The sequence below is a fragment of the Xiphophorus hellerii genome, chromosome 19 (assembly GCF_003331165.1).
Source record: "Xiphophorus hellerii strain 12219 chromosome 19, Xiphophorus_hellerii-4.1, whole genome shotgun sequence".
NCBI classification, from domain to species: Eukaryota; Metazoa; Chordata; class Actinopteri; order Cyprinodontiformes; family Poeciliidae; genus Xiphophorus; species Xiphophorus hellerii.
In genome coordinates this window covers 12,548,630-12,563,966 of record NC_045690.1, presented here as the reverse complement: position 1 = coordinate 12,563,966, position 15,337 = coordinate 12,548,630, and the positions used below count along the sequence as shown (strand labels likewise).

Genomic DNA, 15,337 nt, shown 5'->3' with positions numbered 1-15,337 from the left:
CATTCTCAATTGTCAACTGCTTGTGAATGCAGCATAATCACGATCACACTCAGGGGTGGGATTAGTTCGTGATGTCATAAAGTGGGGGGACCGTTATGCTCGTGGTACATCTTTTTATTGATCCAGATACCTATCAAGCTTTTGTCTGGCCAACAATTTTTAGTAGAATAATAAAATAGCTAAGAGAGATTCTATCCTCTCATTAGTTTGCTATAAATCCCATTTTAATCAAGGCTAGAAGAAACTAGTCGGAGTGATCCATCCCCACGCAGAGCAGCTCAGAGAGGAGGCTGGAAGCTTCTACGAGCCGGAAGAAGACAACCAACGAGGAGGTGAGAAAAATAAACGCAGTTAACCTCGTTAAAATGGATTTGTAATTTTTAAACCACACCTCAACTCTTCATGTTTCCTTAAATTACACGCACATTCACGTTTAACATCTTCACAGAGTTACCAAAAAACAATGTAGGTGTTCAGTTGTTGTTCTCCCTTTAATAGCAGATTTAGCTTAACTTTTAATTCGGAAACAGTTGATAGATATACATACCTACATCCCTTTGAGAAGGAAAAAATAAAATAAAATATGTTTCAGTTTATTGAAGCTCATGTTGAAATTTTCGTCTCATTCTTAGATGTCCACAAGATGTCGCTGTTTTAGTTTTGAAACTTTATGCGAAATGCCATTTTCACATTACAGTAATTACAGTACATTACGTTGTGTATATGATTATTGTACTTTAAATGTAATTTAATTATTTAAGTAAATTATGTAAATACATACCTTTCTGAATAATATCTACAATTTAATTATTCTAATCTACACTCTGCATAGAAATTATACAAATTAGTCTGTATTCCGATTAAAGTACAGTACAATCTATATGCTGAAATCGAGTAAAATAGATTCTGTTTGGTTTTCTATCATTTTTTCCATTAAAAACCTTAACACTCAATAATGAACTTGTGAATATGTTCACATATTTATATTTGGCAATAGATTTTTGTAAGCTGCAATCTAAATTACGGTGCATATCTTTTAAATTAAAAGGATACATTTGCTGTATCAGTTTTTATCTTTTGGGTTTGAATAAGCAGCTGAATCACTGGTTCTGTGTGGGATGACAGCACATTTACTGGAACACCTTAAAAAATTCTCCTTGTTGGAGAAATTGAAATTGTACCAATTGCAATTGGAAAACAAAAAATAAACAGACTTTGGAGAAAGTAAGCATATTCATATTCCTTGAAATCTTTATTTCGTCATTCTATAGCCAATAACTTCAATGCATTTTTATTCACATTTTTATTCGAAAGGCTAACGCCAAGTACTTTTTACAAAATGGCTCAGAATAAATTTCAATAAATTTTCAAGTCTTCACACAAAGAGTTAGATTGCATGTTGACTAGGCCATTCTTATGCTTCCGCCACAGGTGTTTTACTGCGTTGTTGGAGTTTTCTAGATTTAGTTTTTTTGCCAGATCACAGCATCTTACTCTACAAGTCTGCTATGATTCCTCTGTGGCTTATGGGAAATTGCAAACAGAACTACTTATGTCTTTCTTTCATCAATGGTGCCAATAAAAGAGCTTTTCACAGCATCGCCAGTAGAACAACTTTATTTATGCTGAGGTTAAACGACACACATTAGAATTGCTCATACTGGACTTTATTTAGGGGCATCAAATTAAAATGGAGTGAATCCCAATGCATGGCACAATATTCAGATTTTTATTTACATAACATTTAATCTATGTATCATTTCAAGTATGGACTACTTTTTGTAGGTCTGTCACATAAAATCCATTGAACGCAAAACCTTTGTGACAATATGTAACAAAGATCTGGGTTTGAATGGTTTGTAAGTTCCTGGATGTTTAAATCATAATGTATCAGTCAGCCCTGCTATTAATCAGTAACAAAGAGGTTTTGACAAAATTCTTGTATAAAGCCAAAACCAATAAAACTAACAGAAAAGCACAAAAAAATATAAGTAGTTCATTTTCACATGATCCTCTGCTTATTTCCCCTCCCATAGAGAGGCTGATTCTCTATTTGAATATGGAAGTGATAGGTTCGGTGGAGGCTGTCCAGTGTCACGTCCATCGCAGGCACAAAGCCAACTGAGAAAATGATGACGAAGCCACATGTGAAGCAGTTTGCAAGTGCTGACACGCAATAGAAATGCCGAGTTGAACTGCACACTTGCATAAAGGGACCAAGACAAATTTCAACTTGTTCAAGAAATGCAGAAAACTGTGTAGAAATATAACCGGTGTTACCTTAATTAGTGGTTATTACAAATACATCCTTGGGAAATACAAAGATTGACAGTGATGAACTTCGTAGCCTTAATGCTTGGAGAAAGATGAGGGAATTATTTAGTTTTATTTCTTGGAAAGATTTTGGAACAGAAAAGAAAACCAATTGTGTTTCCATTAAAACCGGTTTTACTTATTTGACTAGACATCTGATGCCCACATGTGTATTTTAAAAATGGAGCTTGGTGAACAGTCAGATGTCACATGTCTGTTTTTCACTTCTGTTTTTGGCAAACATACACAGTCACATGATGATATAATGAAAAAGAGCTGCTTCACGGCACAAAACTGTCTTTTCTATGAATCAGGCTGTACTGTTAATTTACTTTATTATTAGAAACCAGTGACTTCTTTGTATTGCTTTCCATAACAATAAAGAACACCACAATCCCAATTTCATCTTCAGAGTCTTAAGTTCAAAGCTGCAGCGATGCCTGTAAACTCTGCTGCTTTGTGTTGCAGGAGATGGAGGTAGACTGTCCCCCAGAGGAGTCCATATCATCCGCCTTCGAAGAAGACTCAATTGAACTCGGAGACGTCAAGGACATGAGGCTGGAGGCGGACGCAATCGTCAACGATGTTCTCTTCGCCGTAACAGAAATGCACATCTCGCAAAGCCTCACCAGCACATCAGACGTGGCTTACATCAACGTGGAGATGAGAGAGGGGAACCGCTACTGTCTGGAGCTGACCGAGGCCGGACTCAGGGTAGGAGACGCTGGGGGTGGGGAGGTTTTGGAGTTTTTTTTTAAAGAACTAATTTATCTTCTACTTGAACAGGTGGTGGGCTATGCTTTTGATGAGGTAAATGAGGAGCTGAACACCCAGTACCACGAGACCGTTTACTCCCTTCTGGACACGCTCAGTCCGGGATACAGAGAAGCGTTTGGAAATGCTCTGCTTCAGCGGCTGGAAAAGTTGAAGCAAAACGGACAGTAAAAATTACAATGAGCATCTGGGTCATACTTAAATACTAAACAATAACACCCAAGTTTTTACTTTGGCTTGTTATGTAATGTCTAGTTGCCTTTTTACTACAGTTAAGGCTACAGAGCCCTATCAACCTAGTTTTGCTCTAACTTTCTTAATGTTGAAGGAGTTTATATTAGTTAGCTTTAGGGACTGCTTCAGATAGGCTGTTTGGGATCTGTTGCAACAGTTTGATGTTTACTTTACTGTGGAAACATCTTACTTCTTCCACTTGATATAATGTAGTGACTAAGTGATAAAGCTGCTCTTTTTTAGTCATCAAAATGATGCAAAAAGAGTTATTTATTTTGATCCAGCTTCTCCATCTGCCCAGCAGCTCCTAAGAAAGAAAGCTGTGATGTTTCTAATATTTCCCAACCAGTTTTTATTCAACCTGTTTTTTGCAAAGGAGTTATTTTAAAGCAAATTGCCTTAATGAGTTTTTAGAAGAAAACTACTAAATTTAGTTTAATATTTTCTGAGATTAATTTCAATTAAACTCATTTAATATCTTTCAGTCCCAGTTCATATGTTAGATATTTTTACAATTTTTTATGGTTACATGTTAGCTTGCATTTTAAGCTGTACAAAAGTTCTCTTGTTGGTTTTGTATTGAATCTCTTGGTTCTGCCAGAAAGCACAGCATTTATTGATCTCCAGGAAAGACTTTTAAAGCTGCTTTAAACATTTTTACTGTACATATAACCTGTCATTACTGAGTTATAATCCTTCAGTGTTTTGCATTAAGCTGGGAGAAGAACCAGTTTCCTCTCCGCATTTGTACATTCCCTTCATTGTTATTGCCCTTTGCTAACAATAAAATCTCAGTAAGTCATGTGCGTCTTGGGTCTTTGATAAAAACATTACTGTAGAAAGAGGTTGAAGGTAAAAATTTGTATCCCTGCTTCAACATACCCGAGTCAAATAATCAGGTCATAAGCAGGATTCTGGAGAACTTGACTGCATACTATTTTGGAATAGTAAAAAAAAAACAAAAAAAAACACTGTCACTTCCTCTAAAACTGGTTTTTCTTTTTGGCTGCACACCTGATGCCGACATTTAAAGTCTTTGAATTTTTTTAAATAGAACGCACTGAACAGATGTCTGACTCACTTCTGTTGTATGCAAACATGACACCATGTCACATGATGCAAGGAAAAGGGCTGATTCACTGCACAAAACTCATTTCTATGGATCAGACTGTTTACTATAAAAAACTAGCTCCTATTTGTTTGAACCCATTAAAATATTCCAAATACCCAGATAAATGAGAATTCAGTTTTTCTGTTTTTAAATCAAGTTCTACAAAAAAAAATTGCAGAAATGCAGGTCAACTTAAAAGTACCTCCATGTACAGTATAATTTAAACATTTAATAGTTGAGCTGGGATCCTTTTACAGTGTGCTGCCTCTTCAAGCACAGACAAGGAGTCTGTTAATGCTTCAATCTCTCCCAAACACTTGGTGCAACCTCACTTCATAACTTTGAAGGTTGCAGATTTTCATTCCACTGAACTTAACTTGGTTGGCCAGAACTATGTAAAGCCTTTTTTAGCAATCACTTCTTAAGGCTTACTATTCTTGTTCAGGGAACCAAGAATCATCTATTGGACATTTGCAAAAATCTGTAGACTTCTCTATGGTTGTATAGACCACATTATGATTTTCACTGACAGTTGAATGTTTGAGAAATTATTTTCATTAACTTTAAGCCAGCAACATTTCAAAAAGGTACAGAGTGGTTCAAACTAAAAAAAAAAAAACACAACTCCGATTACTACTCAAGTTGGATTTATTTATTTGCTCTTTGGTTGCATATTTCCTGGCCAATTCAATAGATTTTCAAGCAGGTCAGTATGGATTACAAAATATCAATAAAGAAAGTTTTCAGACTACATAGCAGCCAGTAAACATTTGCACAGTAGTGGAATGTGGTTCCTCTTCAGATGCCATTTTAAACTCTTCACTCTTACAATTGAACATTAGGCAGTTAACACATAACGAGTGGCATTATTGTAGATTTAATGTGTGCAGAGAGCCGTGAAATCAGCAGAGAGAAAAAAACCCAAATTTAAACAGGATGAAATCTTACAAGAAGTAGTTTTTACTCAAAGCTGAATCCCTTTTTAAGATAAACTCATCTAAGGTTCTTTTGTTAGGCCGGCTCAGTTCACAATCTGAACTGGGAATTTGATGCAGAAGAGATCTTGGTTGCCGTTATCTCTCAGTTCCCACTCCACGACACATTTTATCTAGAAATCCAGAAGAGAGTCACAGTGACCAAAGTGCATCCATGTTATCAGTCAGAAGAAATTAGGAAGGAAGAAGGGAGAACTTCATCCACCCCCCATCAGATTAAAAATAAACTACAAAACTTAACGTCTGAAGAGCTGAGAATCATACTTACTGACGGATACTCAGTCTTTACTGGTAATGAAGCTTGGTAGTTGTAGGTCATCCCAGTCTTGATGGGACACTGGATTCCAGACCTGCAGCCATCTGGCACAGGGATGGAAAACGGGATCGGGATACCTCCAACAATACCGTGAACCACAGCGGTGCTCTTGTCACTATCCACATCTTCAGGCAGATGGATTAAAAACACACATTTAGGTTGAACTGTTGGGCAGGTGAAAGCATTTCAAAGAAAAGACAAAACAAAACACATACTGCTAGTGAAGGTGACGTTGACAGTGTAGGAGTTTCCTTTGTGAAGCTGACATGGCTGATTAGGACAAGGGTTGATGTCCACACCGATCACTTTGCCTGTTGTGGAGCCTGGAAACAAACACGGAAAGAAAAAACAGTGCCTTTGTCTGGTGATGAGGAGAAATCAAATATCTTACAATATCCGTTTGTTGCCAAGAACATGTCAGTTATGGTGGGAGTGCATCAACCCCAAATAGGTCAGAGTAATATGAAGTTGCTTCAACAATTAAGTGCAACTTTCAATGAACAAAAAAATTGAGCAAAAAATGACAGGCTGCTCAGCTAAAATGATTTCAAATGCAAAGACCCAGCAAAGGGGCATTAGGTTACAATTTGCCAAGCAGATTGCCAAGACATACTCAGCAACATTTGATTGTATGTGGCAAGTAAGATTGCCCTTTGTGCGTCTAGGCCGCCCAAAAACACTGTCTTTACAATAGGCAGTAAAACACAGTGGTTTAAGCAGATAAACTTGGTCCGTCTGTGACAAATTCTTTAACATGTCTTCAGGTTAATAATACAAACATCCAATACAAAAGAAAAGACACTCGCTGGTGGTAGTAAACCTTTTCAGTAAGTCAATGTTCTTCTTAGAACTCTAACGAGCCATTATTGGATTCAGGTGTGTTAAACCAGGGAGAGAACTAAAGCATGCAGGATGCCGGCCCTCCAGGACCAACTTTGGATACCCCTGTACTAATAAGATCCTTGTTCATACAAAGGGGTAATGCAACTATCATGATACAGCGATGCTAAATATTCCATACTATGGTGTTATTTAGCACACAACGGGGATCATGAAACTGCTTGAATAGGTCTATATCAGGGGTGGGCAATCCTGGTCCTCGAGGGCCAGTGTCCTGCAACTCTTAGATGTCTCCCTGATCCAACACACTTGAATCCAACAGCTGAATCACCTCCTAAGTGCAGTCAAGTTCTCCAGAGTCCTCCTAATGACCTCATTATTTGACTCGGGTGTGTTGAAGTAGAGATGCATCTAAAAATTGCAGGAGACCGGCCCTCGAGTTGCCCACCCCTGGTATATACTTCAAAAGGTCATGTTGCCTTATGCTGAAGAGAAAAGGTCTTAAAGTGTTCAAACTAGAAAATTACCCTAAAAGAAACTAGTAAGAGCAAACTTAGTTCCAGAACGACAAGATCAACATTGAGTGGCCAGCCCTCCACCAAACATTTTAGCAATTTAAAAACTTGTTGGGCAACATAAAACATGCATCTGTGGTGAAACCAACTAAGGGAGAGAAATTTTGTAATGCAGTTTAATCGTTCTGGGGCGAAACATCATTCAACACAGATGTGAGGAAGTTCTCAGAAATGGCAAGCATACAACTACATCATTTCAGTGATTCACAGATAGGCTTAAATTTTAAGCATTTTTGAAGAAAATACAAACAATTGAAAACTGTTAGCTCCGGCCAGCTACTGATAAGGTCAGTAGTGTAGTGTACTACAGTGTAGAGAAATTTGGGAACCGTTCATCTATGCAAACCTTGTCATTTCCACAAAATAAAGTTAAAAATTGGATATATTCAAAAAGGAGTCGATTTAATCAAAAATGTAAGGGGTTTCAGGATTAATTATTAACATTCAGGTTTCACAATGTTTTTAGACCCATTCCTGTTGGAACCTGATTGAAAAAACCTGAGCACCCACATTTAAGTCTCAGGAAATTTAGAAGGCATTTTAATGGAAAATTGCATTTTAAGCTGCTATATTTCCTCGTTGAAAGCGTTTCTAGACGTTTTAATTTTTTTAATTCTTCCTCGTATTTGTATTTAACCAAGAAGAATGATGATTTGACATTAACAGAGAAGGAAGTTTCAAAAGTGAAGTGAAACTCACCGCAGTCAATGTACTTGACCGGCTGCGCCCAGGTGAGTCCCAGCAAGCAAAACAAGACAATTAAACCAGTTCGAACATCCATGTTTTTGACCCTGAAACAGAGAAACATCCATTATTAAAAACTGTTACACCAACTTTTATTTCGCCAATTTAAAAAGATATGTGACGGAGTTTCGACGCACCAACCAAAAAAAGCTCACAAAAAAGCGACACTTCTTAACTTCTTGACAGTAAAGAAACACGAACAGGACGAGTCTTCTGTATGATCTTGGTATCTACTGTAGACCTTAGTTTTATACAGCTCCTTCCACCTCCACAGTGAAACCCGAATCACGCGATTCACGTCACGCCTTTGCCTTTTCTCTTGATTCTTCTTCTCTGCGCAAATTCAAAGCAGCTGCAGTTTGTCAATACTGCCATCTACCGGATTGACCGTGGATCCAAAGCTCCTCAAATCCTTCTCTGATGTTTACATTTTCTGAAGAATAATGAAACACATCTACAGGTGTCTGTCCAGCTTGTGTATATATGTCTGACAAAATTATGTTTAAGAATCCAAATAGTCGTAACTGTATGTGGAAAAACGAACATGGTTAAATAAGGAAGAAGAGTGATGTAAATAAATCTGCTGAGGGGTCTCAAACTCCAGTCCTCGAGGGCCACTGTCCTGCAGTTTTTAGATGTGCCACAGGTACAAAACACTGGAATGAAATGGCTTAATTACCTCCTCCTTGAGTATATCAGTTCTCCAGAGCCTTAATGACCTAATTATTCTAAACATCTAAAAGTTGCAGGACAGCGGCCCTCGAGGACTGGAGTTTGAGACCCCTGATCTTCCTTCTGAACTTTTTTTTTAGGTAGGTTGGTGGGTTTTATTACAAACTATCTGCCAATTATTTAAATTTATTTGATCCTGTAATTGGTGAAAATATATATTTTTATAATTTGCCTTTTTTTGATATAATCTATGTTCTATTTCTTTTGTTAATAAAGTTTTTTATGCAGCTTGACATACTTGCAAGGAAAGGTGTTTTATTGGCAGATTATTTGACGAATCACATAGCAGAACTACTGAAAAATGGGCGTGTTCATGGTGTTCGTCACACTGACAGATATTTCAACCAATAGCAGCCCACTCTGCGGGTTGCTGGATACGTGGGGGATGTGAAATTTACCAACGTATACTATGGAAGATGTCTCTGTTTAAAGGAGCAATGATAACTGCGTCAAAGTCAAGAATATTAAGCCTTGCGAGGTAATGTTAACTTTTTCACATATTTTAAGGATATTGATAGCTCTCCATTGGCAAACGAAATATCTGTAATTCATGTTTGAGAGCTTAAATGCGGCTGTCAGTTGGTATTTATCTTCGTTAGCCAGCTAGCCTCCAGCTCAACTGTTGGTTACGCTACGCTTCGTGGTTAGCTCAGGTGCTAGTAGCTTTAAGAAGACCTTTAGCAGCCTTCATGTGAACATAATCTACTTGTTTTTTTAGGGCATCTACTCTCCTAAACAACCTCGGCGTAAGGCAGGAGCTTTACCGGCTTCCTGAAAGCTCCCAGCCGCTTTACATAGCGGGGCAGCGGTGCTTCAGCAACGCCTCCATCCGCAAAGAGAAGTCTGGGGAGCCGAGTCCATCAGAAGATAAGGTTCACCTCACAGAGTCATGTGTGAAGGTACGAGTCTGAGGTTCTTCTGTTAACAAAAAAGTACATAATCCAGTGGATTCCAGTCTTTAATATTTTAAAGTATTTTAAGTGTAAATTGTAAAGATTACAGGCACTCTGTAAAAGTGCCATCATTTTTAATTGGAGAAAGAAGAAAAACGGTGTGTAGACTTTAAAAAAAAAATCCACTCTAACTGATTAAAGTGCTGTGAAACCTAAATGTTAAAATAATTGTGTGTTATACATGATCACAAATACTCTTTCTGTTCAGAGGCTATCAGAAATCATGGAGAAGGGCGAGTACCTGAGAATACACGTGGAGGGAGGAGGTTGCTCTGGATTCCAGTATAAGTTTTCTGTAGATCGCAACAAGAATGAAGAGGACAGGTAAACTTTCCCACACAACTGGCTCTCAAAATAACCTTATACAAGTAGTGTCTTTATTGTTTCTTCTAATCCACCCCTGGATTTCTTCTGCTCTACTTTCAGAGTGTTTGAGCATGGGGGAGTGGGCATCATCGTTGACCAGGAGAGTCTGGAGTTTGTGAAGGGATCCACTGTGGACTTCAGTCAGGAGTTGATCCGCTCCACCTTCCAGGTCTTGAAGAACCCCCAGGCAGATCATGGCTGCTCCTGTGGCAGCTCGTTTTCTGTGAAAGTATGATTGATGCTTCAGCACTGTTTAATACTTTAGTTCAGTAGTTTATTAGGTGGATATCTAGAACAAAATGATCATTATAAACCAGGAAAGACTAAAGTTTTTTTCCACAAACAAGAGATGTGATATTAATGGGTTTGCCATTAACCTATTCACTTTTGCATTACTGCAGAGCTTCATTCAGATGTGTCTGTGAAACTATAGTTTTAGATTGTAACATTTTATTTGTGCTGTCAGAAAGAAAACTTTAACTTATGGGAAACAAAAATCAGCATCTTTTCAATGGGGACACTGTTTTTCAGACGAGAAGCTGTATCATCATTTAAAACTCATTTCCTTATGCAGTTCTGTTGCAAATGTGCTACTTTGTGTCAGTCAAACAGAAGGTCAGTGGGTAATGATGATGGAATGTGTTAAATTCCCCTCAACGGATCTTACTGTTACATTACCACTGTGTCTTTCTACCAAAAGGCTACTAGAATCTTATCAGATTTTTGTCGTAAAATGGTATAGGAAAGCAAGAGAGGCTCAAGGTCATTTTCAGGTGCAGACAGATTAACAGAAAGCTGTTTGTGTGTAATCTAAGGTGGATTATGCACTTTTAGTTTCATTAGCTTTAACAGCTAATGCAAACACTACAAGTTCTCCTAATAATCTAGTGAGTAAAGGTTTTAGATAAATTCTCTTTAAGCAACTCTGAAGCTGAATGATTTGCCAACTTTGGTGTTTTTTGTTTGTTTTTGTGAAAATGAGGCGAAATGAATGAGATGTACTTGTTATTCAGTGTGCTTTTTGAAGACATGTACAAGCAACTGATGTTTTTCAACACAACAAAACTCTTCAGTGTAAATGATGTAAATAAGTTATAACTATCAGTTTAATTTATGAAGTTTGAGTTGGAATAAATGAGTGTACCTATTAAATGCAATTGTGTTGTCATAAATCTAAAAGGTTATATCAAGGTTTAAATTTAATGTCAGATGAAAGACTTCAGGAGGACTTTTGGGGGAGAGATTTTTTTCTAATACTTGCAAAAACCTTTAAAATTTTAAGATAGTCTGCATAAAAAATATTTGCAAGACTAATAAGTAGATTTTAAAACAGAGGGGAAAAAATAGTGCCCTGTTAGCGGAAAAAAAATAAAAATCCTGGAACATTTTTTCATGATGCAACCATAAATGTAAATGTATTTATTTGATAAATTAAGATATTGTGCAAAATTACAAAGTGGGTGGAGAAGTCGCCTTGAAAAAGAAAAGACAATGAAAGAAATTTAAAGTTAATTTTTTTTTATTAAAGTGGAGTTTAAGAAACACTTCACAAAAATATACAAAAAGAATATTTACAAATGATATATATACAATGGTGAAATGTAAATCAAAATATGCAGCAACATTTGTTTAGTAGTTAGTATTTAAATACGAGGAAATTGTTTTGCACTTTTTATATTCAACTCTGATAAACATTCCATTTCCACAATAAATGTTATTACACAAAACATTAGTTACTCTCCATAAAAGTCACACTGTTCATATTCATGAAAACGCAACAAGAATATAGCAGCACACCAAATAAAGTGACAGCAAAAAACTGCAACAGTGCATCAAGAGGTCAATATACAGTTTGTTTGTTTTTTCTGTTTATTTTCTGAGGAATTTGGTTGGGACAGATTGTCTTCTGGTAAGCCATGCACATCCATAAACCACAAAACAGATCCTCTAACAATATTATGTCATGAGGGGAACACCGCCAAGGGGAGGTCAGGTCAGAGGTCAACCAGTCAACAACACGACCATGTAACTCATAAATGATCCACCAGGGCAACACAGTGACCAGGTCAGGTGTACAGTGCATAGTATGCTTTGGCATGCTGACATCCAGAACATAACAGTGGATGTTACATTCAGGAGGAAGGCCACAAGATTTAGAATAACTCAGTAAAAAAAAATTCAACAAAACAAATGAGTTCATGATCCAAAAGATACAAAATAAACCCCAAAAACCTCACAGACACTCAGATTAAGGCTAATTCATTAATGCTACATGTTTTAAAAAATGGCATTATCGGAAACACAACTTTATAGGCCTGTCGAGTGTAGAGATCTATGCAGATAGCTCTTTTTTTCCCCCCCAAAATAACTCACCACTGAATAATATGCACACATTAGATTCTTTTTTTTATAGTTATTATGTGATATACAAGAGTCTGTATGCTCTCCACCTGTTTTCATATTCACCACTGAAATGAAAATTAGTTCAGCACACATGCATGCACCAAAATTTGAGGCAGTAAGTCGGATCATGACTTTAAACCCATCAAGCTGCCGCGTCTGTCCTCCTCCACGTCTCTTTTTTGTTCTCTCCATGATGGGGGATGCTGATGCTCCTCTGATGCAGGACGTGGTGGGATTCTCAGTGAGGGACGTGAACACACCTCCACACAAAGAGGCTGCAAATAACAGAAGAGAAGTTAGGAATTAACGAAATGCAAATGTATCTGTATAATTTGAATCTTTACCACCACAAAGATCAATGTATTTTAATGGGGTTTTATGTGGCAAACCAACACAAAGTAGTGTTTAATTATGCAAATAGAAGGAAAAGATTACATAATCTGAAAAGTGTGGCTGTGTATTCAGACTTCCATTACTCTGATCTAGCTCAAGCCATGTAAGAGGCACTCAGATAAGGCTAAATTTAAACATTTCAACCTAAATGCAAAACATTATGTATAGATGAAGGCATGGTGGTGGCAGAATCTGTGGGGATGCTGTTCTTCCACAGGGAAGTCAGATGGCGCGCACTACAAGACAATTCGGGAAGAAAAACTTGAGAATGAGGTGGAGATTCATTTTCCAGCAGGACAGCAACCTCTAAAAATCATCTAGAGCTACAATGAAATTGTTTTGCTCAAGGAATGGTCCAGTTAAAGTCCAGACCTTAATCTGGTCAAGAACTTGTGGAAAAACTTGAAAAGCTAATGTTTTCTATCCAATATGTCTGAGCTTGAAATATTTTGGAAAGAAAATGAAAGAAGTGCAAAGCTGTCAAAACAAATCCAGAAAAACGTGGTTCTTCCAAATATTGACTCAGAAGAACAGAACACATAGGAAAGTCACAATTTTCATAATCTTATTTGAAAGAAATGTGATATTTTTCATCCCAATTTACAATTATACTTAACTTTGTGTTGATGAATCCCATAAAATCCCATGTCAAGCCTCACTTACCTCCTGTCGTCTCCGCCAGCACTGACGACGAAGCGATCTCCGTTTGTGAAGCGTACATTTGTCAGATGAGCAGAATGGCCCAGGAAGCGTTTGTGTTTGGCCTAAAAGAAAATTAGTTTTTTCCTGTGTTAATACAGACTCAGTTAGCATATCACGGTCATCTATGAACAAACACTGATATGAAGCTTAAAACTGCTTTTTATGCTAAAAGGAATCACATTAACACTGGACCAAGCATGTCCTTATTCATAAAGCAGATACTAACAAGCATCACTCAAAACTGAAATAACAAAATGACAACCTATTGCTCTATATCAGCTATGCATAGAGCATCTACTATAATTTTTGTTCACAAACAACCATAGATCACAACCACTAGGGGGCAATAAAGACCCCAAAGTTAATCTCTACTATACAAAATTATGCCGTCTTCATTATAAGATCAATGCAACAAAGTAAAGACAGAATAATATAAAACTATACTTACAAATTTCTCCAGAGAGGGAAAGTCAAACAGCTTCACCATCCCAAAATCATCTCCAGTCACAATGTTAAGGCCCGAATGGGACACGCAAGCACAGGTCACATCCGCTTTGTCAGCATTACGGGACCAGATTCCTACCACTTCGTCTCCAAGTACACTGTAAAAACATGCTATTTTCTCACTCCAGCATTAACAAAGGAAGTATACAGCATTGTTTAAAGGCACAACCACAGACTTAAATGTAATTAAATAAGATTTTAAGTGATAAAATAAAGAAGTAGTGAATAACTGTGAAGTGGAAGGAAAAAGATAAGTTTTTCTTTTCTTTTTTTTTACTCAAGACTCTTGTTGTATGTCCCTAACAGCTTTTCACATCTAGACACTGATTTTAAATAACTCAAGCTGAGTCACATTGGATGGAGAGCTTCTGTGATCATAAAACTTTAATCTCAATGTTGAGACTTAGACTAGGCCGTTCTAACAAAAGTTGACCCTCCACCCTCATTGCAACTCTCCATCCATCATCTCATCAGCTCCAACAAGCTTCCCAGTCACTGCTAAAGAAACACTCCCCTCTCCTCATAGCATGATTCTGCCACCATCATGTTTCACAATGCTAATAGTATGTTTACAAATGGATACATTTCACAGTTATGCACTATCGTGGGTTGGTCTCTCCCATAAAATCCCACTAAAATAGGCTGAAATCTGTTTGTAAGCTGATAAAATGTTTCTTGCCTTGTCCAAGTGGCCCAGGTAATCCTGTCAATTTGAATTTGTTCTGTGATCTGTCTCCCAGATGGCACCTCGTACACGAGCCGCTTGTAAGCACCTGTGGATATCTGTGTAGCAGCAGTAAGACTTAGAACTAAAATACACTCGGTACTATCTCTTCCACTGCTGAGCTGCTTAACGAAGTCTGTACCTGTATGTAGGAGCTATCAGCAGAGAAATCCATCTGCATGACGAAACTGGGGATGTCCCTGCAGCAGTTGATGCGGTTCAGCTGTGGGCCGAGCGTCAGGTCGTAAAAGTCGACGGCGCACTCGGTGGAGCCGACAGCCAAGAAGCGAGAATTTGGACTGAACCTGCAGCAAAAATGCACACGTAAGTCTTTAGTTTTCAAGTACAGCCGTTTTTCTAGTTTCACCGCACAGTCCACCATCATTACCTGATATCTTGTATAGGGGAGCGTCTGTCTCTTTTCTTGCCCCAGATTTTCAGCGAGGCAACCAGCAGGATGATGAACTCTCCGTTCTTCATGCCGATGGCCACCATGTCCCCCTCAGGACTGTAGCTGATGGTGTGCGCCGGATGGCCCAGGTTCACCTTATTCAGCATCTTCTGTTTTCCCACAAGGCAATGTGAAAACATAGACGGCTCAGCAATTTCCAGACTAACAAACCATGGGAAAGTCAGAGAGAGGAGCTGGGAGTCATTC

General features: G+C 37.8%; 4 protein-coding genes across 8 annotated transcripts in view; 2 read left to right on the top strand and 2 right to left on the bottom strand.

Annotated features, from left to right (window-relative positions):
- Positions 1–68: 68 nt before the first annotated feature.
- Positions 69–4,127, top strand: gskip (gsk3b interacting protein). The gene is made up of 3 exons (XM_032546760.1): positions 69–332; positions 2,782–3,027; positions 3,100–4,127. The coding sequence occupies exons 2-3, from the start codon at positions 2,785–2,787 to the stop codon at positions 3,256–3,258; spliced, it is 402 nt and encodes a 133-aa protein (XP_032402651.1). The 5' UTR covers positions 69–332; positions 2,782–2,784; the 3' UTR covers positions 3,259–4,127.
- Positions 4,128–5,062: 935 nt separating this feature from the next.
- On the bottom strand, positions 5,063–8,258 carry LOC116708757 (NPC intracellular cholesterol transporter 2). Of its 3 annotated transcripts, none has more exons than XM_032546755.1 (5): positions 8,044–8,258; positions 7,858–7,949; positions 5,959–6,066; positions 5,696–5,868; positions 5,063–5,540 (listed from the first exon to the last, which is right to left on the bottom strand). In XM_032546755.1, exons 2-5 carry the CDS (start codon positions 7,937–7,939, stop codon positions 5,454–5,456), a joined length of 450 nt encoding a protein of 149 aa, XP_032402646.1. In that variant the 5' UTR covers positions 7,940–7,949; positions 8,044–8,258; the 3' UTR covers positions 5,063–5,453. The 3 variants fall into 3 exon arrangements, with proteins under 3 accessions (XP_032402646.1, XP_032402647.1, XP_032402648.1); XM_032546756.1 differs by having other exon boundaries at positions 8,040–8,255; XM_032546757.1 differs by having other exon boundaries at positions 8,058–8,221.
- Positions 8,259–8,977: 719 nt separating this feature from the next.
- Positions 8,978–11,105, top strand: isca2 (iron-sulfur cluster assembly 2). The gene is made up of 4 exons (XM_032547314.1): positions 8,978–9,112; positions 9,353–9,533; positions 9,796–9,911; positions 10,014–11,105. Exons 1-4 carry the CDS (start codon positions 9,051–9,053, stop codon positions 10,186–10,188), a joined length of 534 nt encoding a protein of 177 aa, XP_032403205.1. The 5' UTR covers positions 8,978–9,050; the 3' UTR covers positions 10,189–11,105.
- Positions 11,106–12,311: 1,206 nt separating this feature from the next.
- eml5 (EMAP like 5) overlaps positions 12,312–15,337 on the bottom strand; it is a 44,398-nt gene continuing 41,372 nt past the window's right edge. For all 3 annotated transcript variants that reach the window (XM_032547307.1, XM_032547308.1, XM_032547309.1), the window contains 6 exons: positions 15,068–15,240; positions 14,822–14,984; positions 14,635–14,738; positions 13,900–14,053; positions 13,413–13,513; positions 12,312–12,631 (listed from right to left, as the gene is read on the bottom strand). In XM_032547307.1, coding sequence (XP_032403198.1) covers positions 12,595–12,631; positions 13,413–13,513; positions 13,900–14,053; positions 14,635–14,738; positions 14,822–14,984; positions 15,068–15,240 — 732 coding nt within the window. In that variant the 3' untranslated portion in view covers positions 12,312–12,594. The remainder of the gene's footprint in view (positions 12,632–13,412; positions 13,514–13,899; positions 14,054–14,634; positions 14,739–14,821; positions 14,985–15,067; positions 15,241–15,337) is intronic.

Excerpts from the sequence above, each read along its gene's own strand:
- LOC116708757 (XM_032546755.1), bottom strand. The coding sequence starts at position 7,939 with ATGGATGTTCGAACTGGTTTAATTGTCTTGTTTTGCTTGCTGGGACTC. Across the intron at positions 6,067-7,857 it reads GGTCAAGTACATTGACTGCG|GCTCCACAACAGGCAAAGTG; the intron begins GTGAGTTTCACT and ends GTTTGTTTCCAG. Across the intron at positions 5,869-5,958 it reads CAACGTCACCTTCACTAGCA|ATGTGGATAGTGACAAGAGC; the intron begins GTATGTGTTTTG and ends ATCTGCCTGAAG.
- isca2 (XM_032547314.1), top strand. The coding sequence starts at position 9,051 with ATGTCTCTGTTTAAAGGAGCAATGATAACTGCGTCAAAGTCAAGAATA. Across the intron at positions 9,113-9,352 it reads AGAATATTAAGCCTTGCGAG|GGCATCTACTCTCCTAAACA; the intron begins GTAATGTTAACT and ends TTGTTTTTTTAG. Across the intron at positions 9,534-9,795 it reads TCACAGAGTCATGTGTGAAG|AGGCTATCAGAAATCATGGA; the intron begins GTACGAGTCTGA and ends CTTTCTGTTCAG.
- gskip (XM_032546760.1), top strand. The coding sequence starts at position 2,785 with ATGGAGGTAGACTGTCCCCCAGAGGAGTCCATATCATCCGCCTTCGAA. Across the intron at positions 3,028-3,099 it reads TGACCGAGGCCGGACTCAGG|GTGGTGGGCTATGCTTTTGA; the intron begins GTAGGAGACGCT and ends CTACTTGAACAG.